Source organism: Notamacropus eugenii, chromosome 2 (assembly GCF_028372415.1).
Source record: "Notamacropus eugenii isolate mMacEug1 chromosome 2, mMacEug1.pri_v2, whole genome shotgun sequence".
Classification (NCBI taxonomy): Eukaryota; Metazoa; Chordata; class Mammalia; order Diprotodontia; family Macropodidae; genus Notamacropus; species Notamacropus eugenii.
In genome coordinates, this window is record NC_092873.1 from 326,787,737 (window position 1) to 326,813,039 (window position 25,303).

General features: G+C 36.8%; 1 protein-coding gene across 9 annotated transcripts in view; it reads right to left on the reverse strand.

The window, feature by feature from the left end:
• Positions 1–25,303, reverse strand: part of CCDC57 (coiled-coil domain containing 57) — a 266,795-nt gene that overhangs the window by 130,963 nt on the left and 110,529 nt on the right. For all 9 annotated transcript variants that reach the window (XR_011975014.1, XM_072645391.1, XM_072645390.1 and 6 more), the window contains one exon: positions 993–1,215. Coding sequence is in view for 8 of the 9 variants with exons in the window: in XM_072645391.1 (XP_072501492.1) it covers positions 993–1,215 (223 nt within the window). In the remaining variant the exon portion in view is untranslated. The remainder of the gene's footprint in view (positions 1–992; positions 1,216–25,303) is intronic.

Sequence of the window (25,303 nt, forward strand, 5' to 3'; positions counted from 1 at the left end):
CAAATATTTACAGTGTACTCATTCCTTTTTATTATTCACTTCTACCTATTTTCTCTCACTACTCAAAGCATATTCCCTGGAACTAAAACTTAGTTTAAAGGCTCTTGCCTTGGGATTATGTTCTGATAGGTCATCATCCTCTGAAGCAACTGTGCAAAAGAATGTAAACCTCATCTACATGCCTCTGAAACTGATGGGGTGTTTGGGTGCATGTACTTGGGCTCCAACTCTAAAATCACATTTCTCTTTAAAAATCACATTTCTTCCTAGCCTCAAAACACTATCCCAGGCAGTTTCTTCCCAGCCCAAAGACTGCCTGCCCTAGCAACAACTTATCTCCCTTCCTGATACAGTAGCCAGCTGCACCTATAGAACTTATTAGTCAAACCAGCTCTGTACTGGCTGAGCTGTCTGTGTACTGGGTCATAATGACATTTACTACTCACTGATCAATCATATGTATCCTAGACTTAGACATATGTATTCTCCCTTACATTTATCTTGTCTAACAAGACGTTGATGAGAGCAGACTGGTATTCTCTAGTCAGTCCTGACTGCTAGTTGACTTAGTGAGATTTCAGGCCTAAAAGCACACCTCCACGCAGCCCCCTTTTGGGTTCTTTCCCAATGAACTCTGGGTAAAATACCTGTGCAGTAGATAATAAAAGTGCATGTCCCTTTAAAAACCAACCATTCCTTAACCACTCCCTAATCCTGCCCTGAATTAACATATTTGACACAAGTTTTACTACAGAATATCCTATATAAACTTTATCTGTACCCCTCTAAGGTTGCAGGTTCCCTAAGTACTCTTGCCCACTGAAAAGCATAATAAATCTTTACCTTGACCTCAAGAATGCTTGAGTCCGTGAATTCATTCCAGGTGACCTGCCCCTGGTACTCTGGTCTTTGTGGGGGGTTCTCACTCCCCCTTCCAGCCTCATCAAAACTATCAAGGTATAAATCTTTCTTTTTTATTTTTTTAAACTTACCAGAAATTAGTATGCCTGATGTAGCTTCTGGATCATAGGGTATTGCATTTGGGATCTTCTTTCCAGTGCTGGTTAAAGAAGGGACTTGATTATTTAGAGCCTCCATTTCCCTCCTCATATGCGCAATTGCAGTACGCAAGTTTGTATTTTGTTCCTGCAGCTTTTGAATCTCACTGGATGGAAAACCTTTACTTCCACTTATTCTGTGATCTGTTAGGAGCACCTATGGAATAAATAAACAAATTTTTGCAAAGAACCCCTCCATATCCTGAAAAATATGAAGAGATCCCTTTTTCTCCCAGTTAGTTTCCTTTAAAAAAAAACATTATTTAGCTGAACTAAGGAAAAATAAATCATACAATTAAATGGGCTTGCAGAATATAGGTTCCTGATAAAAATGAGATCATACATGTAAAATTCTTCACAAACTCTAAAGTGCTACATAAATGTAAGCTAAAAAAAATTTAACTACTGATTGGCTTATTCAAGTTAGAACACACCTGGTTGCCCCTTCCACATATTTTTTACTTCAATTGTCTGAGACAGTTGCTAAATACATAATCCAGATTTAAGGTAGATCTGGATTACCACTGCTTCTAGCTGTGGAGGGATGTTCAATTGCACCTTAGAATCTTATTTCCAAACGCCAGTCCTGAGGTCACCCTCTCTGACCCCAGGTCACGTTGTACCACCACACTGCAACCATTATTAGTTGCTGTGGATACTGCTTTGATATCTGGTCCTCGGGACAAACAGGGTAAACCTTTATCTAGGCCCCAAACAGTCTTTCCCTAGACTAAAGAGTATCATGAATTGAGTTTAAAAGTTACAACATCCTTCAGAACCAAGAGAACACTGTAGACAGTAATAGCAACACTGTATGATGATCAACTGTGAATGCTTTAACCATTCTCAGCAATACAAAGATCTAAGACAATATTGAAAGTCTTATGAAGAAAACTTCCATCCACCTCCCGAGAAAGAAGTGATGGAATCAGAAGACAGATCGAAGCCTACTATTTACTTTGGGTTTGTTTTTCTTTCAGTCTGTGTTTTCTTTCACAACATGACTAATATGGTAAAATGTTTTGCATGACTGCATATGTATAACCTATATCAAACTGCTTGTCTTCTCAAAGAGAGGGATAAGAGGGAAGGAGAGAGAAAGTTTGGAACTCAAAAATTTTAAAAAGAATGTTAATTATTTTTACATATAATTGGAAAAATATTTTTTAAAAATCCCATCTGCTACAGAAAAAAAAAAGTTATATCCTTAGTTTTTCCTCAAATTCTTTATGGCTCCGTGTGTGTGTGTGTGTGTGTGTGTGTGTGTGTGTGTGTGTGTGAGAGAGAGAGAGAGAGAGAGAGAGAGAGAGAGAGAGAGAGAGAGAGAGAGAGAGAGAGAGACACTTATTCCCCAACCCTCATTCCACCATTTTTTGTCCTGCACAATTTGCCTAGAGTATATTTCACTAGATCTGTTTTAGCCTGTCATGAACTCTGTGTTATCACTTATTATTTGTCAGTTATATTGTTTAATTCCCCAATTGCCATGTGGTCTCAGTACCAGGTACTAAATTTTCCTAGAGCTTGCCCACATCACATCAGTTCTCCTGAATATCAACAGACTCCTTTCTCTTCCTACTTGTAAAGCTCCATTAAATTGTCACTTGTCTAAATATATATATTTCAAGGCCCAGTTCCAGTGACAAAAGTTTTCCTTCATATCTTTCAATTCTATGTATCTGTCTTCTGGACTTCCATAGCATCTGTGGGAAGACCCTCGTCATTTAACGTCTGGATTATTGCAACAGCCTGCTGGTTGATATCCTGGCAACAAGTCTCTCTCCACTCCAGTCCTTTCAGATTCAGTTGTCAAATTAATCTTCTTAAAGTACAGGTATGACCATCACATACACAATTCAATAGACTCCAGTGGCTCACTATCACCTCTAAGATAAAATAAAAAATTTTCTGTTTGGTGAGACAAAAACTTTTCAACTTTTCTGTATTTTACTAAGAAAACCCATGAGAAAGAGATAGAAATAAACTCCATACAAATTACACAATTTAGTTATTAACCCGACAAACCAGCAATATTACTTCTACAAATGCAATTGCAAAATACCATAGAGAAATAAATGAAGGCAGATAGAGAGATATTTGTTACTCACAGATGAATATAATATGTGAATATAATTTAAATGATCTTACCTAAATTAATTTACAGATTTAATATTATATTAGGGCTATCACTGGGTTACTTACAGATTTATTTAAAAGAAAATTCATTTGGAGGAATAAAAACTGAAGAATTTCAATAATGAAATAATGAAAATAATAAAAATGGAAAAATAATAATGAAAATATTAGAGTAACTCCAGTCTTTGATAAATTCAAAAACACAAGTCACTAAGGGGAAGAATTTCCTATTCTACAGTATTTGTTGGAAAAACCAGAAAGCGGTTTGACAGAAATTTGTTTTATACCATGCCACAATAAGTTCAAAATTACCTCTTATACAAAGTAGAAACAGAGTTAACAAAGCAGAACCAAGAGAACAAGGTACAAATTAATTAGTGTACAAGAAGATTAAAAAGGAATGGACCAAATTAATTTCAATGAACAAACACACTTTGTTTCAAAGAGAAGATGAAACACATACCCCTTTGTTTAAATAGAGAGGTGAGAAACTGGTGAGGAATATTTAATATTCTGCTGTTGTTTCATCATTCAATTTTGTGTAATTATTTTCCTTAGTACAAGGGAGAGGCTTTATAGTAAAAATGAACTTAGGGGTTGGGAAAGTATAACAGGAAATGAATGATGTAAAAAAACCCCAAAGTACAAATTTAAAATGGGAGGGAGAAAGAAGGGAACAGGCAAGTTTTTGTAAATGATAACGTGATTGAACCCAACTGAAAGTTGCAGAGAATATGAGATCCCATTGTGCTTATTTTTGGTACACTATAAAAAGCACTTGCTTGGCAAAGAATTGGAAAATGAAGGGATGCTCATCAACTGGGAAATGGCTGAACAAGTTGTGATATATGAATATGACTGGAATACTACTGTGTTGTAAGAAATGATGAAGGGGATGATTTCAGAAAAACTTGGGAAACCTTGTATAAACTGATGCAGAGTGAGGTGAGCAGAGACATCTTACACAGTAACAGCAATACTGTAATAATCAATTGTGAAAGACTTAGCTACTCTGATCAATACAATAATCACAACAATTCCAAAGGACTCAAAATGGAAAACACTATCCACTTTCAGATAGACTATGAGAGCAGACTAGAACATGTTTTTATTTTCTCTTCCTTGGTTTTTTTTTTTTTTGCAACATAGTTAATGTGGAAATATGTTTTCTTGATTTCATATGTATAATGGGTATCGTATTTCTTGCCTTCTCAATGAGTGAGGGAAGTGGTGGAGGGAGGAGAATTCAGAAATGAAAATAAAAATTTTTTAAATGTTTCTGAAAAAAAAAAAGCATTTGCTTCAGAAGAATAAAACACAACCTTAAAGATGTTTCTCCCTAAAAGATTTAATAGAGATAATTTTGTTAGGCAATAATCTAATTAAAAATAACAAATAAGGCATAAAATAAATCCATCATTCAATAAATATTAAATACCTTCTATGTGCCAGGCTCTATGCTAAGACCTAGAGATACAAATGTAAGTTAGAAAAAAAAGTCTCTGTGCTCAAGAAGCTTATAATCTAATGGAGGAAGATGACACACAAAAGGAAGCTGAAAGAGGGTAGGTTGAGAGGAAAAGAGGGGATAGAGGTACTCAACCCAGGGGCATGAGGGAAAAGTCCAAAGAATCCAAAAGCAATATAGATGGTGGAAAATGGGGAGGCATATGTCAAAAGTGTTTTGTCACTGTCATGGAAAATGCCCAATACAGGACTTAAATTGAAGATTTCCTCCAGATTGTGAGTGGATGACACTATGCTGATTGTATTAAGCCACAGAAAACTGCAGATGCTCTCAAGTGTGATCCAGAATCATTCAAAAGAGTTTGGCCTTCTACAGAGGAAAAACCAAGTAAATGAAAGCTGTATATTTTCCAGACTCTATTTGAGGGGCAACATACAAAACTGATCCTTATGAACCTATAACCAGGACAAACATTGTAGATAAATAATTAACTGAGTCCAGAATTGAAAAGGAGAAGAGTTTGGAAAGTATTTTTAATATTCTCATGCTTCTCTCTAAAACAAAGTCCCATATTTTAAACACCAATATTCCTGCAATTTTGTTATATGGCTGTGACACATGGAATATGAAAGTATCCAAAGGACTTGTATATCAGATCATCCAAAAGGTAAAACAAATGTTAAGCATGCATAATTCATAATATATGGTCCATGGTAAATTAAACAGAAGTGCCATAAAAGATAGTCCCAAAAAGATAGTCCCAAAAAGATACGACCAGAAAAAGGAGGTAGTCTGGTCATGTAGTAAAAGCAAAATATAACCAATATTATAAATAAATGTTATAAGGCCCATGTGCTTTAATATCCCCTCAGCATCAAGAGTCCTAGAGGAAGGATCCTAGTATGTTGGGTAGAGAATTTATGTGAAGAAACAAAAGAGTTGAACAAGATGAGAAGGTTTTCACTCAGAGTGTCTTTGGTAGAAGCTTATTTAAAATCTCTCTTTCCTTTTCTTTAATATTTTAAAAAATATATCTCTGGTCTATAAACCTTTTTTCAGAGTTACCTCCTTAGGTGGTTTAGGTTCAAGACTGAAGGATCTTTCATAAGGAAATGTATTAAGGATATAAACTAAATAAACTAATATGTAATGTGATAAGGATATCTAATATGATCTAAAATAAACTAATATGAAACGTAATAAGGATATAAACTAAACTAAAAAAGAATATCTCCAGTTTTTATTTTTTCATTTAAATTTTTTAAATTCAATTTGAACTTAAATACAAAAAGACAAAAATTTTCCAAGTACATAGCACAACATAAAAAGAGGATTCAATATAAAATCATGAATTCCATTTTACATTGCTTACTTTTTTCAAAAAACTATGTAAATACTATATAGCATTTTCAAAGCTACTCTGCTATTCTGTGCTTCCTTCTAAGTTTTCTTTTATTCTCTATGTACTTTACATTTTTTTTCTCCCTCCCTTTCCACCATGCCCTAAAGAAGGCTACCATTAGACACAAATATGAATGTGTTTTTCTCACACACACATAAAAACATGCCATATACATACTTCTATTTATCAGTTCTTTCTCTGGATGTGGATAATAAATTATATTAGCCAATAGTTTATTTATTTAAAATTTTTTTTCATAAAACAATTCCTTTACTTATACTCAATTTTACTGACCTCAATTTTAATTTGGAGAATTTCCAATTTGATATTTAGTGGATGATTTTTAATTGGTTCTTTTTCTAATTTTTTAAATTGCATGCCCAATTCATTAGTCTGCTCTTTCTCTATTTTATTGATATAAGCATTTAGAGATATAAATTTTCCTCTGATTACTGCTTCTGCTGCATCCCATAGGTTTTGATCTGTTGTCTCATTACTGTCATTTAATGAAATTCTTGATTGCTTCTATGATTTGTTCTTTAATCCATTCATTCTTTAAGATTAGGTTATTTAGTCTCCAATTAGTTTTTAATCTTTGTTTCCATGGTCCCTTACTGAATTTAATTTTTATTGCATTATGATCTGAAAAGGATACATTTAATATTCCTGCTTTTCTGCATTTAACTATAAAGTTTCTATGCCCTAATATATATGGTCAATTTTTGTAAAGGTAGCATATATTGCTGAGAAAAAGGTGTATTCCTTTCTACTTCTATTCAATTCTTTCTAGATATCTATCATATCTAGCTTATCTAAGATTCTATTCACCTCTTTAACTCCTTTCTTATATATATTTTTTATTAGATTTACCTAATTCTGAGAGGGGCAGATTAAAGTCCCCCAACTACTTTAGTATTACTATTTCCATGTATAATTCATTTATCTTTTCCTTTAAAAATTTAGATGGTACATATAGGTTTAGTATTGATATTGCTTCATTTTCTTTGGTAATGTAGTTTCCATGTTTATCTTTTTTAATTAAGACTATTTTAACTTTAAATTTATCTGAGATCATGACTGCCAACCCTGCTTGTTTTTTTAACCTCAGCTGAAACATAATAAATTCTACTCCAGCCCTTCATTTTAACTGTGTATCTCTCATTTTCAAATGTGTTTCTCATAACAACACATTATCAAATTCTGATTTTTAACCCATTCTGCTATCCACTTCAGTTTTATGGGTGAGTTCATCCCATTCACATTCAAAGCTATAATTATTAGCTTTTTTATTTTCCTCCCTCCTATTTTTCCTATTATCCTTCTCACCCTCTTTCTACCCTATCCCTGTCTGATTTACTTCTAACCTGTACCTCCCTAATCCACACCCTTTTAAAGAATTCCTCTCTTATCCTGTCCCCCACCAGATCTGATTATCTTTCTAAAAGTCTCTCCCTTATCTGGTCCCCTTGCCCTATTTCTTTATAAATTTAGACTTTTATACCATTCTAGATGTGTATACACACACACACACACACACACACACACACACACACACACACACACATACACACACACACACACATCTATTCCCTCTTTAACCCAGTTCCAATGAGAATAAGATTCTAGCCCTTCACCCCCACGAACTTCCACTGTAACAGTTCTTCCATTCACACCTTGTTTGTATGAGATAATTACTCCATTTTATCTCTCCCTGCCTAGTTTTATTTTTTAGAATAATCTCATCATATTCAGCTTCTAAGTATGCTTTTTCATACTTAGTATGAAGTAAGTAATGACAATGTTCTTAAGAGTACAGATAACATTTTCTCATTTAAGAAGCAAACAGTTTAACCTTACTGAGTCTCTCATAATTGGTCTTTAATGTTTACCTTATGTTTCTCTTGGATCTTATATGTTAAATTTTCCATTGAGTTCTGGTCTTTTTGTCACAAATACCTAAAAGTCTTTCAATTCACTAAATGTACATTTTTCCCCCAGTCAGGATTATACTTACTAGGTTAAGTTATTCTTGGTTGCAAACCCAGCTCCTTTGCTCTTCAAAATATAATGTACCAAGGCATTCAGTCTTTTAATGCAGAAGTTGCTAAATCTTGTTATCCTGACTGCAGTTCCACAATAATTAAATTGGTTTTTTCCCCTTTACTGTTGCTTGTATTGTTTTCTCCTTAACCTGGGAGTTTCAAAACTTGGTAATGATGTTCCTGTGAGTTTTCATCTTGGGATCTCTTTCAGGGGATAATTGATGGATTTTTTTTTTTAAATTTCTAGGATTAAATCGCATTCTAGAACTTTGGGGCAATTTTCCTTAATGATTTCTTGTAATATCTTATCTAGACTCTTTTTTAAAAAAATCGTAACTTTTAGGAAGTCCAACAATTCTTATACTGGCTCTCCTTGATCTGCTCCCTAGATCAGTTGTCTTTCTAATGAATTATTTCACGTTCTACTTTTTTATTCTTTTGATTTTGTTTTATTATTTCAAATGTCTTATAATGTAATTATCTTCCCCTTGCCTGATTCTAATTTATAAAGAGTTACTGTCTTCCTTATGTTTTTGTATCTCTTTTTTTCCAAATGGTTCAGTTTCTTTTCATTATTTTCTTAATTTTCTTGGATTGCTCTTATTTTTTTCCTAATTTTTCTTCAACCTTTCCTATTTGATTTTTGGAAGTCTTTTTAAAGCTCTTTTAAGAACTCTTTTCGGGCTTGTGAACATTTGACATTTTTCTTTGAAAAAGGAGTGGCTTTTTATACTTCATGATATTCTTTTGAGTATGAATCCAGATCTTCCTTATATCTATAGTAATTATCTATGGTTAAGTTTTTTCTTCTTTGCTTACTCATTATTATTTTACTTAGGTTCATCAGAATAGTCAGGTTCTAATCCAGGATGTGGGGGATGATGTCTCAGGCTTCCAGTTTTTCCTACTGCAGTTTTTGAGCTTGATCTGGAGGGCAACTTCAGGCACTTCATTCTGTCCCTGAGCCATGGCTAGGATACCCTACCCTACCCCCACCTCCAAGCTGTGTTTGTCACTACAAACCCTCTTATTCACTCTGGTCATTCCCATGGCTGCAAACTTCAGTTCATCCCTCTGCCCTGGAAACAAAATCAGGGACTCTGCTCTCCTCTTACAAGTGCCCATAGCCAACAGGGTACTAGCCCGTCTGCTACCACACTCACTGGATGTGAGCTTGAGCCTCCTCACTCACAGCCAGTCTGGGACATCTGGTCAGCACGCCTGAATTCAGCGACAGTGGAAGGTCCTTCAGTCTTCCCCTGCTCAGCTGTCTGATCTCCCAAACTGTATGGTTAAAGTTCCTGAAGTAGAGGCTGCTGGGGATCCAGCTGCCCCCAAGCTAGTAGTTTGTTGATTCAGCAGAGTCTGCCCAGAGGTTATTACACTTCAATTCAGCCAAATCTCCACTCCAGGAGGTTAGTTCTTTGCTGAGATCCTCGCAAGTTCTTTTAGGAAGGCAATTGCTTTACCCTGACTTCTAATTATTTCTGCCACTCAAAATTCACTGAAGCAATATTTTGTTTTGTTTGTGGGAGAATTTTGGAAAGCCTGGCATTTCCTGTTTTATTCAATCACCTTCCTCCAGTCTTGTTTTAATTCTTGATTTCCCAATCTGCAGCATTAACTGCCTTGCAATTCACACAAAGGAATTCCTTTCAAAGGGAAGTACCCTCTTCTACTAGTTAGAAGAGATTTCCAAATTAAGGAGGTAATTTCCTTTCAATCCTTAAGGGATGTGGTACAGGAAGAAATGAGATTTCGGGGTGAACATTTGGATATGGTCATCACAACTATGCATGCAATCTTTTCCTTGGTCCTAGAAATGTTACCACAAACCTTCCTAGGGTACAGAGATCCCTGGGAGCATAGGTGAACTATGGCAATTTGGTCATTTCTCTTTCATAGTTAGAAATGTTTATACACAGAATAGCATTAAATAACATTGCTTTTAGAAGACTTGTACCTAAAGCTGAGTACAGTATTAATATTTTGCCTTTGTTTAATAATTACACATGGTGCTGTTTTAGACACCTAACAGAAGCCAGCTCAGGACTAGGCCTACTTCTCTTTGAAAAACTTACATGGCCAACTAAATACAGGTGAGACACTTTTAAAACCCTTAAGGGAAGTCTGTTTTGGAGAAGAGCTACCCAGTATGTCAGATATATAATAAAAAGTATCCTTTGTAGCAAAGGTGTATGCAACCACAAGATCATAAAGATCCCTCTTCCCAGAAGTGCTTGACTGATTGCTCAAAATATCCTTCTGGTCATTCCTGAACCCTTGGCCAAAACTGGTCAACAGATGCTCCTCTCAGATAGTGGTTGCTCTCAAGATTAGTGAGTTGAGAGGAACAGTAAACAAGGATAATGCCTCTGTTCCCAGAAAAGAGAATAGATCATAGGGGTGAAATTGAAATCAAGCTCTCAGAACTCTGAAGATAGATCTTTACTGTGTAGCAAAGGTCAGTCCTCAGTATCCAACCTGGGAAAAATTTAGGAGATCTAGCCTGGAAAACAGAGGATATTAAAATGTCTCTATCCCTGGAAAAGCTGGCATTTGTATCTTTCCACTACAGAAACAAAATTATTAAACAAAATGAATTAGCTAAAGTTTTTTCAGCAGATCTTTAATCTAAGTACATTCAATGGAATCTAAGTAAATTTTAGCAAAATATTTGACAAAGTGTCTCATGCTGTTCTTATAGAAAAGATGAGAAATGTGGAATATGAAATTATATAGTTGAATGGACTTAAATGGCGAGGTCCAAAAATTATCTGTTAATGATTCATCTTGGACTTGGCAGGAGATTTCTAGAACTCTCATCTATAATCTGGCAATCCAACACTTGGTCCAGTGCCTGGAACATATTAAGTACTTAAGAAATGCTTGCTCACTGACTCAGAAAAGGTGGGGGGAATGTGTTATATCTTATTCTTGATGAAGCCATCTTGGATCTTTAGGATCATCATTTTCTTTTTTTCCAAAAGGTAAAATTAAAATATAAGTATTTCTGCTAGGTAGGGAATTCTGGCAAGGTTTCTTTTTATAAACAGGCAGTTTTCCCATAATTTCCATTTCTACATTGATGTTCATGCTCTATTCCTTTAGTTACATATTTTAGAACTTTGTCATAAATTAAAGTCAAGATTATTGTTCTATGGTTTGCAGACTCTATTTTTTTTCCTTTTTTGAAAACCGGTACATTTGCATTTCTCCAGCCCTGAAGAATTCATCTCAAGTGTTTCAGTAATCACATTTGTCAGTTCTCCTAGTATTCAAATACATGGTTCACCTGAACTTGGTAACTTGAACTCATCAAGGGCAACTAGTTACTCTCTTATTTTTTCTCAACTTCTCTTGGATGTCAACTTCCTATTGGCTCTTTTCATTCTCTTTTCCTACCCATTTCTTTTATCCTTTCCTGTCATTTATTGAAGAAAAAACCAACAAGCTAAGTAAGAGCTGAGGAACTCTGACTTGTCAAAGTAAAATGGAATGACTTTTTGTCATTCCATTTTCACTACCAGCAGACACAGTTCCACTTTCCTTCTTTTCAAATCCTCCTGATGTTCCCAATTCCTTTTTGATATTTGCCCAGGAATCCCAACTCTTCTCTGATTTTCTTTTCCCCAACCTTTGTATTCCTCTTCTATTACCTGCTTTGCTTTTATCTCCTAAATACATCTTCTAAAAATTTAAGTTGGTCAGTATAACCACATCATTTTCTCTCTAGGCCAAGAGTGGGGAACCTGCAGCCTTGAGGACACATGTGGCCCTCCAGGTCCTGAAGTGCAGCCCTTTGACTGAATCCAAACTTCACAGAACAAATCCCCTTAATAAAAGGATTTGTTCTGTAAAACTTGGACTCAGTCAAAAGGCCACATGCAAGAATCTAGAAGGCCATATGTGGCCTGGAAGTGGTAGGTTCCCCACCTCTGCTCTACACAATTCCCATTTTTACTCTGCATCAGAATTATCTTTGTGTCTTCAGAATTTCATTCTTGAGAGTATCCAATCCCTCCTGTGCCAGCTTGTCACATAGCATTTTCATCCATGAATATCTATCTAGGTGCATTAGCCTGGATTCAGAAAAAACCCCACAAATTCAAATCTGCTTTTAGATACTTAATACTAGGTGACCCTGGACAAGTTACTGTCTACAACAGTTTTCTTATAAGTAAAATGACAATGATACCAGCACCTACTTCCCAGGGTTGTTGTGAGGACAAAATGACTTAATAAAGTGTTTTGCAAAACTTAAAGCCCTATATAAATCCAACTTACACCATTCTTCCTTTCTTTGAATTCTTTTAAGTCTGCTTTTCCAAAGTGTAGGGTACATGTCAGACTATTCTTAACTTCTCTCTCTACAAATTCTAAGATCACCTAGCTCTTAGTGACCACTTCCCTCCAAGGTTTTTCATTATTTCCATCCCCAAGCAACCAGTTCTTTTTTATTGGAGAGAATCAGATGCAGAACAGAACTTTCCCCTGCTGAGAAACATTTTGAAAACTAAAAGCATAATTAAGGTAAATCAAGATCTTATTAGCTGCTCTGCTTGGGGCAAAGAGATAATTCTAGCAAATATTTATATATGTTAAGTCCCTGATCATTATTATCAAGCCTCTGTTCCAGATGGCTTGTAGTAGACTGACGACAATGTTACTTCTATTCTACTCCACAATCTTCACCCATATGCTCTGGTCCTGTGCAATTGGGCTCCAACCTACATCTGTCTCTCTTGCTCCTAACTTAGCCATATTACACTCTATTCTCTTTTAATGAAATACTTACATCCCCTGTCCATCAATTGGGGAATGGCTGAACAAGTTGTGGTTTATGAATGTAATGGAATACTACTGTGCTATAAGAAATGATGAGATGCAGAACCATAGGATAATCCCCCAAAACCTGAGGTAGCAGTTGCCCTATGGGGACCAAACCTTTGCTATCTGGAATATTATCCTAAAGGAAATCTTATATTTTACATTATAATACATATTGAAAATTTCTGAGTTTTTATTTTTCCTTCTATTTTTATGATCCTCTATATTTGATTAACTGTTCATAAACTAAGTTTTTACTCAGCTTTATTCTTGTGTTTCCTGTCACTTACTTTGAGGACTGCTCCTCTTTCATTCCTCCCCCTTCCACCAATGGATGCATAGACTTCTATGTTGCTGGGCAACTTCAGTCTTTTCCCTTTGAGGAATATGGGATCTGCTTGGGTCCCTATCCTAAGTTACTGCTACAGGGGAAGAACTAATTCTTGTTGGGTTTCTGGTACCTTTTTTATCATTCCTGGCTAACCTGAGAATTATGTCTTCCACCTTGCTTAGTCTTTCTACCCATGGGCTGTCCCCATCCTCCAAAACACAAACTCAACTGGCTAGGTAGAATAAAGTGTCTGCTCCTTCCTTCAGAACTGGGAAACAGGAGGGGGTTCAGACTGAATGACTACCATGAGAGATCACCACAGCCAGAAGCTGAATGGAAAAAGCCTGAAAACTTGCTTATGCTTATTATGATAGACATGTAGTGGTAGCTAGGGGTTGAGATACTGAATGGATATATTCTAAGTATTAAAATTTTCTGGTGCTAATTTATTAAGAATTTTTCGGGGGGTCTTTTTTAAAAAAAACCTTCTATTAGGGTTCTGTCTTCAGATCTTACAGATACAGTGTTATTCTAAATCTGGTGAATAATTTCTTTTTTAAAAAAATTTTGGAGGTAAAGAAATTTGCAGAACCAAGAAAACAATAAACATAATGACAATAACAAAAAATGAAAGAACAACAACAAAATAAAACAATCAAAACTGAATGCTGTAAAATGATAATGACCAAGGTTGTCCCTGAAGAAATTATGAGAAGCTATCTCCCTATTTATTTGCAGAGATGGAAGACTATTAGATGTGCATCTGTTGTTGACCTTTCTCAATACACTGGTTAGTTTGCTATCCTGGTTTTTTTCTGTTTTGTATCTTTGTAAAAGTGATGGCTTTCTCAAGGGAAGATGTAGAATGAAAGGATATGTTGGAAAATGTAAGTGATGTAAAAATATCAAGGGGGCATAGACAAAATGATGGAAAAAGGCAGGGACTCCCCTGAAGTCTCCCAAATTCCCCTCCAACTAACTTAAACTAATGACTCAAAACAAATTCTGGAGCAAGAGAACCCACAAAAAAGACAGAGTGAAACAATTTTCCAGTCCAAGACAACTTGGAAGGTTGACAGGAAAGATCTGTCACAGTGTGGTGAGAATGGAGCTCAGTCTAGTGCAGGCCATATGAGGAGCAGGCCTTGGGAGTGACTAAATCAGCAGTAGCAGTGGTTGCTTTTAGAGCTCTCAGCCCATAAATGGTAAGGGGGTTGAACAACAGGTCAGAAAGAGATTACAGGGGTCTCTTTGTTGGCACTGGGGGCAGGACTCTATTGCACTGCCCATACTCGGTGTAGGGTCACAGTTCTGGGGTGCAGTCCCAGGGCAAGGAGGAGCACTAGCACATCGGAGCTTGTGGCCACAAGACAGCAGGAACTACAGTCACAGTTCTAGAATGGAAAAGAGTGCCTGAGGTCACTCACAGAGCACAAGTCAATGGAGTAATAAACACACGTCTCCTTAGAACACACCACCTCGTAAGAACTAATAACTTACAGGTCTCTAGAATTATTTCTGAAAAGAGCTGTCCAAAAAAACTGAAGCTTGGGAAAGAGTACTCCACTTTGGAAGAGAGCCCCACTTTAGCATAGAATTAAAAGTCAAGAAATAGTCAGGAAAAATGAGCAAACAACAGAAAAAAATTTCTGACTATGGAAAGTTATTATGGTGAAAAGGAAGATTAAAAACACAGACTTAGAAGAAGAAAACCATCAATACTGCTATGTCCAAAACGTCAAAGAAAAATATGCATTTGTCTCAAGGCAATGGAAGAGTACAAAAAGAATTTTAAAAATCAAGCAAGGGAAGTACAGGAAAAATTGGGAAGACAAATGAAAGTAATACAAGAAAATAATTATTAAAAGAGTCAATAGATTGATAAAGGAGGCACAAAGAATACAACACCTTAAAAAACAAAATAGACCAAAGTGTAAAGGAGGTTAAAAAAAATTCAATTAGGAGAAGTATGTTTTGAAAACCCGAAGTGTCCAAAGGGAAAAAGATATACAAAAATTTTCTCGAGAAGAACTCCTTAAAAAGCAGAATTTTCCAAATTGAAAAAGAGGCACAAAAATCCACTGAAGAGAACTCCTTAAAAAGTAGAATTGGTCAAATGGAAAAGGAAGCACAAAAACTCAATGAGAAAAAAAGTTCTTAAAAATTGAATAGGGTGGGGAGGAGCCAAGATAGCGGAGTAGAAAGATACACATATGCTAGCTCCAAAACCCATGGCCCATAAAATACCTGTAAAGAAGAACTCCCAACAAATTCGGGAGCAGCAGAAGCCACAGAAAAATGGAGTGGAGGAGATTTCTGTTCCAGAGAGACCTGAAAAATTGACCCAAAAGGTCCGTGGCACACGGGACCTGGAGCAGAGCCCAGCCCTGCCTTGGCCATGCGGCACCGAGAGGAGCAGATCCGAGCAGGCTTCAGGGACAGAATCTCCAGCAGCCACGCAGGTCCCTCCACCCACAGGCACCAAAGGTCAGTGAGAGGGTCTTTTCAGCTCGCTGAGAGGGGAGCAGGGTGCCCCCATAGCTCAGGCCACCTTGGGAGGCAGCAGCGGAGGCAGCAGAGGACAGGGGCTCCCAAAGCAGGCAGGAGCCCGGATCCATTGTTGAAGGTCTCCCCATAAACCCCCTGAGGAAACTGAGCCCTGTGAGGCAGCCCTGCCCCCACCTGAGCACCTGAACTTAATCTCACACTGAATAGCAGCCCTGCCCCACCAAAAGCCCTGAGGCTGGGAAGCAGCATTTGAATCTCAGACCCCAAGTGCTAGCTGGGCAGATCTGGAGGCAAGGTGGGTGTGGAGAGGACACTCAGAAGTCAAGTAACTGGCTGGGAAAATGCCCAGAAAAGGGAAAAAAATAAAACCACAGAAGGTTACTTTCTTGGTGAACAGATATCTCCTCCCATTCTTACAGATGAGGAAGAACAATGCTTACTATCAGGGAAAGACATAGAATTCAAGGCTTCTGTATCCCAAACATCCAAAATAAATATTCAATGGGCTCAGGCCATGGAAGAGCTCAAAAAGGATTTTGAAAATCAAGTTACAGAGGTGGAGGAAAAACTGGGAAGAGAAATGAGAGAGATGCAAGAAAAGCATGAAAAGCAGATCAACACCTTGCTAAAGGAGACCCAAAAGAAATGCTGAAGAAAAATTGAATAGGGCAAGTGGCAGCTAATGACTATATGAGACATCAAGAAACAACAAAACAAAATCAAAAGAACGTAAAAAATGGGAAATATCTCACTGAAAAAAGAACTGACCTGGAAAATAGATCCAGGAGAGATAGTTTAAGAATTACTGAACTAACTGAAAGCCAAAATCAAAAAAAAGAGCATAAACAACATCTGTCAAGAAAGTATAATGGAAAACTGCCCTGATATTCTAGAACCAGAGGATAAAATACTAATTGAAAGAATCCACTGTTCACTCCTTTCAAAATGAAAACTCCCAGGAATATTACAGTTAAAATTCCAGGGCTCTCAGATCAACAAAAAATATTGCAAGTAGCCAGAAAGAAACAAAAGAAATAATAATGGAGCTACAGTCAGGATCACACAAGATTTAGCAGCTTCTACTCAAAAGGATCAGAGGGCTTAGAATATGATATTCTGGAGGAAAAAAGAGCAATGATTACAACCAAAAATTGCCTACTGAGCAAAACTGAGTATAGTCCTTCAGGGGGAAAAATGGAAAAATGAATATTCAATGAAACAGAAGACTTTCAAGCATTCCTGATGAAAAGAACAGAGCTGAATTGAAATTCCGACTTTCAAATATAAAACTCAAGAGAAGACTAAAAAGATCAAGAAGGAAAGAGAAATCATAAGGGATTCAATATGGTTGAACAGTTTACATTCCTCCATGGGAACTTACAACTCGTAAGAAATTTCTCAGTATTAGGGCAATTAGAAGGAGTATACATAGAGAGACGTATTGGGTAGACTATCATAGGATGGCATCGAAAAAAATAAAATTAAGAAGTGAGAAAGAGGAATGCACTGGGAAAAAGAGGGAAGGGAGAGGTAGAATGGGGTATATTATCTCATATAAAAGAAGTGCAAAAGAAATTTTACAATGGAGAGGAAGATGGAAAAGGTAGGGGAAAGCACTTGAATCTTACTCTCATCAGAATTGGCTCAAAGAAAGAATAACATACATACTCAGTTGGATATTAAAATTTATCTTACCCTACAGGAAAGTAGGAGGGGAAGGGAATAAGAGAAGGAAGGAGGGGCATTGATAGAAGGGAGGGAAGATTAAGAGAGGTAAAAGATAGAAGCAAAATACTTTTGAAGATGGACTGAATGAAAGGAGGGAGAGAGAGTAGGATAAATAGGAAAGAAAAGAGGATAGAGAATAATGCACAATAATCATAACTATGAAAAAATTTTATAAGTTTCTCTGATAAAGGCTGTTTCTCAAATATGTAGAGAACTATGTCAAATTTATAAGAATATGAGCCATTCCTCAATTGATAATTCATCAAAGGATAAGAACAGAGAGTTTTCAGATAGTTTAATGAAAGCTATCTATAATCATATGAAAAAGTGCTCTAAATCACTACTGATTAAAGAAATGCAAATTTAAATAATTTTTAGCTAATACCCCACACCTATCAAATTGCCTAATATGACAGGAAAGGAAAACGACAAATGTTGGAGGAGACATGGGAAAACTGAGACACTAACGTACTGTTGGTACTATATACTGATTCAACCATTCTGTAGAGCAATTCAGAACTACGCCCAAAGGGCTATAAAATCATGCATACACTTTAACCAAGTAATACCAGTACTAGGTTTGTAAACCTAAGAGAAAAAAACAGAAAGGAAAAGGACCTACATGTACAAAAATATTTACAGCAGCTTTTTTAATGGTGGCAAATTATTAGAAAATGAAGGAATATTCATCAATTAGGGAACGGTTGAACAAATTGTGTTATATGGAAAGATTTACATGAACTGATGCAAAGTGAAATGAGCAGAACCAGGATACACAGTAGCACCAATACTATATGATGAAGAACTGTGAATGTCTTAGTTGTTCTAAGCAATACAAGGATCCATGTGTGGGAGGCAAGAAAGTTCTGTTTTCCATATTCCTAGGCGATAAGAGTTGTGTCCTAGCATGGCCAGGTTAGACGTCAGAAACTAATACAAAGGTCCAAGGAGCTGTGTGAGGAAGGGCCTATCAGAGAGGAGAACATGGAGTCACATGCCCAAGGGATGATATCACGGGAGATCCAAAGTTAGGAAAACAGTATAAGAAGTCCCATCTTTCTGCACGTGTTGTAGTCTTCCTGTAACCTTACTGGGGAGGCTACTCATCCATTCAGGGGGAAAGGATGTAAAGATTAATAAAGACTTTCCTGACTTCACAACAGATATTCTTTGTTTAAGGTGAGCATGTTTCTCACTGTCAGGGGCTTGTTAGATGGGCTCACTTCTAACAAATCTTGGGGGCTTATCGTGGGATCTTTAGCATCAGAAAGGTTAGGATGGAATCTAGCTTGTGGTGAACAGGAGCATGCCCATTGATTTTCTTCAGTGGCCCAAACACACACAGGCATGTTTCCCCTTTTCTAACTGCTAACTTCTCTGGGAGTGTTTGGAATTGTTGTGAACTGTTTGGAATAGTTCTGACTGCTAACTTCTCTGGGACTGTCAGGAACGCAGGTAAAACAATGGATTGAATGGCCGGAGGCAGTGTAAGTCAGGGAACTGAGCAAAGGCAGGAAAATTGGTGGCTAAGTACTGCTTTGTCTGCCTCGGAATCTTAGTCAGAACCAGTCCTTCTGGGACCTTCGGAGCTTAAGTCCTAAGATGGGAAGTGAACGCTCTTAAGATAATGGTGCCAGGGAGGGGATGAATAATCTTTTGGGTATTCCTTCAGAAACCCATTTGAAGGTACTGGCTATATTCCTTCCCCTGTATGCCCTGGAGAGAGCAAAGAGAAAGAAGGGGAAGGGAGAATCTAGATCCTGGGAAAGATCCTTTTGAAATTAGCTTGGAATCAGTCAGTAAATTGACATGAATAGATGAATTCTGACTGGTCTAATCTAAAATTAGTTTATTTCCTAAAAAGAGAGGATCTGTACTGTGTCTGTATGTTTGTGAAGTGTTTGGTTAAATTGTAAATGCAGCCATGCAGCCAGCCAGTGTAGCAAGGACTGCAGCTGGACTTTCCCTTGGAATTCTGCTATCTCTTAATCTCCCCCTCTCCTTCCCTCCATGATTACAGCAGTCTTAGAGGAGTGAGTGGTCTGGGGAGAGAGAAAAAGATGTTTTACTGTTTGGCTTGATCAGTTGCATAAATGGTGTTAATAGAGTTTGAAAACTTTTGAAAAGTTGTTAAAAAAAAATTTTCTTTCAGCATTCTAGACCCTGGTCACGTTTTTTGAATGTGAAAAGAAAGATAAGGGAAAATGAACCTCAGGCAGTCTGCAGGGAAAAGTTGAGTTTTGATTTGATGAGATCTCAAAGCTAAAATCTGTACTTTAGATCTGAACTGGGTCAATGTATCTGGTACTGGACATTGTGTTTAAAACTGCAAGTTCACTTTGGAATTTCAATAATTTCTTTTGGAGGCACTAACTCTCTCCAGATTCTGAAGGATGAAGACAAGGAGGGTGAGTATGGAGGATCCTCAGGTACCTGCCTGGATTTTGTGCTAACCTAAGGAGAATGGATGGGATTTCAACTCTCTCTAGAACCTGAAATTCCCAAGGCAGAAGGTTATGGATGAGATGGTATTATCTATGTGCCTGGACCATGTGCTCAGGGAAGGTTATCCCTTCCCCCTCCCAGTCTGAGTTAATTGGGAAAGCTCCTGGTCTGGTGGACCTTGGAGGGGGGAGAGGAGCTGGAAGATGGCTTTTCAGCTCTTTAAGGAAGTAGAGTAAAAAAAAGATTATGGGAAGTTAAACATAAAGTTTTCTTTTAAGTAGAAAGAGTATTTTTTAAAAAGGAAGGCTAAAACGTTTATCATGTGATTACAAATCAAGGTTTGATATGATTCAAATGAAAATTTGTCCTGAAGGAATAACAAGCAGCATCTGAGAATGCTCTTCCTATCAGGATTAAGCAGAAAGATATTGTTATTCAGCAGTTAAGACTGTAAAGTGCTTAACACAAGGATGGGTATATGTTAAAAGCAACATTACAGAATTTTTAAATTTGGAGTTCGATATATATACAGATTGGGGTTTTAAAAAGGATGTGCTAAAATTTCATAATTTGAAACTTATATTTGGTTATAAATAAGCAGTGAAAATGCTGATGTTTGCTATATAAGGGTAGAGTTAACTTTTGCTTTGTTTAAGTTAGAAAGGGATTCCAGTGCTGTTATAGTTAAGATGCAGAGGAAGCTGGATAATCTGAGTAATGGGACTGAGAGATTTGGAAAGATGAATAAGGGTTTGATTGAAGATGAAAGTCAGATACTAAGATTGGAATAGTTCTGGATGAGTTAGTTTCAGATAGCTTCCGTAAGTAGTGACGGTGTGAGGAAGTATTTTAAGGAGACAGAAAAATTGTGTTACTTGATTTAATATAGTTAATAGCTCAATCAAATTTGAGATGACTCTATCTGAAAGGATATCAGGTGATAGAGTGTGCACACATGATTGTAAGGAAATGAATTACTGTGCAAGGTGATGTGGAAATGCATTCAGCTGAATGGGGTAATGACTTATTTTAAGTTTTAAGTAAACTTAAATAGTTTAAATTTTTAGGTAATCCATTCAAATGCTGCTATATTAGAAATTGCATTGTTAAATTAATGATGAATTGGTTAAAGAAAGTTGTTATGAATTCTGTGTAAGAATTTCCACATTGGAGAATTTCTATTGAAAAAAATGAGAATCCTTGGAAAAAAATACATACATTATTTTATACATGGGTGTGATTTTCAACCCTCTTCCATCTAAGGATGTATTAAGTATGTTAAAAAATTTATTTCTGCTGTTAAGAAGGAAGTTTTAACTAAAATTGTTTTTGCTTTGAATCAAGTGTTTACAAACATATGTTTGTCAAAGGGAAGCTTATGGACAAATGTGAAAAGGCCTGGGTTTTAGATCTTGTAATTTTTGCCAATTAGGTTCATGAGGGTTTTGTGATAAATTGTAAACTGTCCTTAAAAAAGGAAGATATTTGTTGTAAGGAGAAATGTTTTATAAAATTTTTTGTATGATTTTTGAAAGGTCTACCTACCAAATTTATATTTGTAAGCTAATTTGTTATAACTTCAAGTTTTATGGGGGGGGGGGGGGTTGGAAGATAAGGGACAAGATAAGGGCTGGTTCCTGGTTCCAGGAAGCTCTGCGGTAAATTTTAAGACAGTCTCCTGGTCCCATCCTCCTTTCCTTTTGAAGTCCAGTCATTATTACAGAAGGACTTCTTAAGATCTAATCTGAACTCAGATGGAGTTCCTAAATAAGGAATTTGTTTTGGTGATAAATAATCTCTGATGATTGGTTTTTAGGACAAATTTAAGATTTAAGATGTAAACCCTGGTAAAATTTTTGATTAGTGAAACCTGCCATTTGGTAAAAGCCTCTGGGGCCTTTACTTATTGTTTTCTCAGCTTGGGATGGGAGCCTTCTGGCTCATTTTCCCCATTGTGTTCCTTTGAAAAGGAATGTTTTCCCCCTTGACTATTTCTGAGCCTGGTTACAAAGTGGAGATGATATCTAATTAAGTTCTTGCTTTTCATCTACATAGCATGTTTCTATAACCAAAGCAGATAGTTTAAGATGTAAGCACAATGCAAGTAGTGGAATCTTGCTGTTTTCAATTAATTGGGTAAATGAGTACTCTGCTATGGTCTTGTGAAAGATAAAATCCCTGGGAGCATTCTTTCTGAATGTAATGGGAATAATTAGATAAAGGAAAGGAAACCAAAGTATAAATGGGATGTTGAATCACTGTTCCATAGGACAAGACTGGGATTTAAAGTTGACTGTAACTGTATGGAATTGTTGAGGTTGGGGGTGTTTGGGATCCAAAACAAATAGCCAACATGCTGGGACGTGCTCAAATGAATTCAACCCAAGCCTTCTTTCAGCTAAAGAAGGTCAAATTTGGTTATCTTATCTACAGAGGGACTGAGGAAGGAGTCCAGGGTGGCCCCAGGTGGCATGGGGGTTCCAGGGATGGTCTTGATGGGAGCAGCCAGTAACCTGGAGAATTGGATTGATAGGGCATAGTGATAGGGAAAAGTTTATGGGCCTTGAGAGAGTCAGTTCACATGGAACAAGGTGAAGTTTTCCAGGGCCCTTTTAGATAAATGGGACTAAAATTCTTTTGGGGTGATGGACAAAAGTAGCAACTTGGAATAAGGTTTTTACATGTTACAAAGACCAATAGGGTAAAAACAACTGACTGAATTAATTATTGACACTAAATCAAAAATATCTTTAGTTTGGGAAAAAGAATTTCAGTCTAAGTTTCTTAGAGGCAGGTAACCTCTGGTGATATTTTGCAATGATGGAAAAGTTAAAATGTTTCTGTTTTGATTTGAATTCACTTCATGAACATAAGGTGAAGTTAGTGTTTAAACTTATCATATTTGTAGCTCATTCTTTTAGACTGAGCATGGTTAGAAAGGGACAGAGTAGTTTGGGAAACAGATACAAATCTGTTAGAGCAATAACTTATGGTTTTAATGGTACATTTGATTTTATGATTGTTATTTAATCAGGAACTAGAACAAGTATAGAAAGGCATGCAAGCTACTTAAGACTTGCTTCAAAAGATGCTGCTTAGCCAATGTGAAATTAGTCCTATCTGAAACTGATTAATGGAGCTTGCTATTTTAAGATTTTATGGGACTATTAACTGACTGTTCTTCTGAGTCTAACTCAAGGTATGGATAGCAAGAGAGGCGGTCTGAGCCACTGATCCATGATGCCAGTAAGTCTGTGAGATGCTGGTATGAACTTGCAAAAAAGGTGATATCATGGGAAGGTTGGGAGAGCAGCTGTTCAGCCTGGGCTGAGGTAGGATTCTCCTGACTCAATTTCTCCACTGACACCTAGCAGACTTTAAGCCTGGCTGAATGCCAGTTGATAATCTACTCCTGTCTGGAATTGACATGAAGTTAGGGAGATGTTGTTTCCCTGAAATGTCCCTACTTTTAGTGGCAATTTCCTATAATCAAAAGTTTTATAAGTTTAATACCAGATCTATTAAATAATAGATTGTTGGTAGGGGAACATCTGAGGTTAAGTCTAAAATTAAGCGCATTTAGGGTTAGGATTTTAGGGCAATAACAATAAGTTAGGGTCCTTTAATTCTTTTTTTTAAAATTTTTTAAATTTATTTATTTATTTAACATTTAACATTCATTTTCAAAGAATTTTGGGTTCCAAATTTTCTTCCCCCTTGTCCCCTCCCCCCACCCCCAAACACCAAGCATTCCAATTGCCCCCATCACCAATCTGCTCTCTCCTCTATCATCCCTCTATGCCCTTGTCTCCATCCTCTCCTCTGTCCCGTAGGGCCAAATAACTTTCTATACCCCTTTACCTGTATTTCTTATTTCCTAGTGGCAAGAATAGTACTCAACAGTTGTTCCTAAAACTTTGAGTTCCAACTTCTTTTCCTCCCTCCCTCCCCACCCCCTCCCTTTGGAAGGCAAGCAATTCAATATAGGCCAAATCTGTGTAGTTTTGCAAATGACTTCCATAACAGTCATGTTGTATAAGACTAACTATATTTCCCTCCATCCTATCCTGCCCCCCATTACTTCTATTCTCTCTTTTGATCCTATCCCACCCCACGGGTGTTGACCTCAAATTGCTCCCTCCTCCCCATGCCCTCCCTTCCATCGTCCCCCCTACCCTGTTTATCCCCTTATCCCCCACTTTCCTGTATTGTAAGATAGGTTTTCATACCAAAATGAGTGTGCATTTTATTCCTTCCTTTAGTGGAATGTGATGAGAGTAAACTTCATGTTTTTCTCTCACCTCCCCTCTTTTTCTCTAAACTAAAAAAGTCTTTTGCTTGCCTCTTTTATGAGAGATAATTTGCCCCATTCCATTTCTCCCTTTCTCCTCCCATATATTTCTCTCTCACTGCTTGATTTCATTTTTTTAAAGATATGATCCCATCCTCTTCAATTCACTCTGCGCACTTTGTCTCTATGTGTGTGTGTGTGTGTGTGTGTGTGTGTGTGTGTGTGTGTGTGTGTGTGTGTAATCCCACTCAGTACCCAGATACTGAATACTTTCAAGAGTTACAAATATTGTCTTTCCATGTAGGAATGTAAACAGTTCAACTTTTATAAGTCCCTTATGACTTCTCTTTGCTGTTTACCTTTTCATGCTTCTCTTCATTCTTGTGTTTGAAAGTCAGATTTTCTTTTCAGCTCTGGTCTTTTCATCAAGAATGCTTGAAAGTCCTCTATTTCATTGAAAGACCAATTTTTCCCCTGAAGTATTATACTCAGTTTTGCTGGGTAGGTGATTCTTGGTTTTAGTCCTAGTTCCTTTGACTTCTGGAATATCCTATTCCATGCCCTTCGATCCCTTAATGTAGAAGCTGTTAGATCTTGTGTTATCCTGATTGTATTTCCACAATACTTGAATTGTTTCTTTCTAGCTGCTTGCAATATTTTCTCCTTGACCTGGGAACTCTAGAATTTGGCCACAATGTTCCTAGGAGTTTCTCTTTTTGGATCTTTTTCAGGTGGTGATCTGTGGATTCCTTGAATACTTATTTTGCCCTCTGGTTCTAGAATCCCAGGGTAATTTTCCTTGATAATTTCATGAAAGATGATGTCTAGGCTCTTTTTTTGATCAAGGCTTTCAGGTAGTCCCATAATTTTTAAATTATCTCTCCTGGATCTATTTTCCAGGTCAGTTGTTTTTCCAATGAGATATTTCACATTATCTTCCATTTTTTCATTCTTTTGGTTTTGTTTTGTGATTTCTTGGTTCTCATAAAGTCATTAGCTTCCATCTGTTCTAATTTTGAAAGAACTATTTTCTTCAGTGAGCTTTTGAACCTCCTTTTCCATTT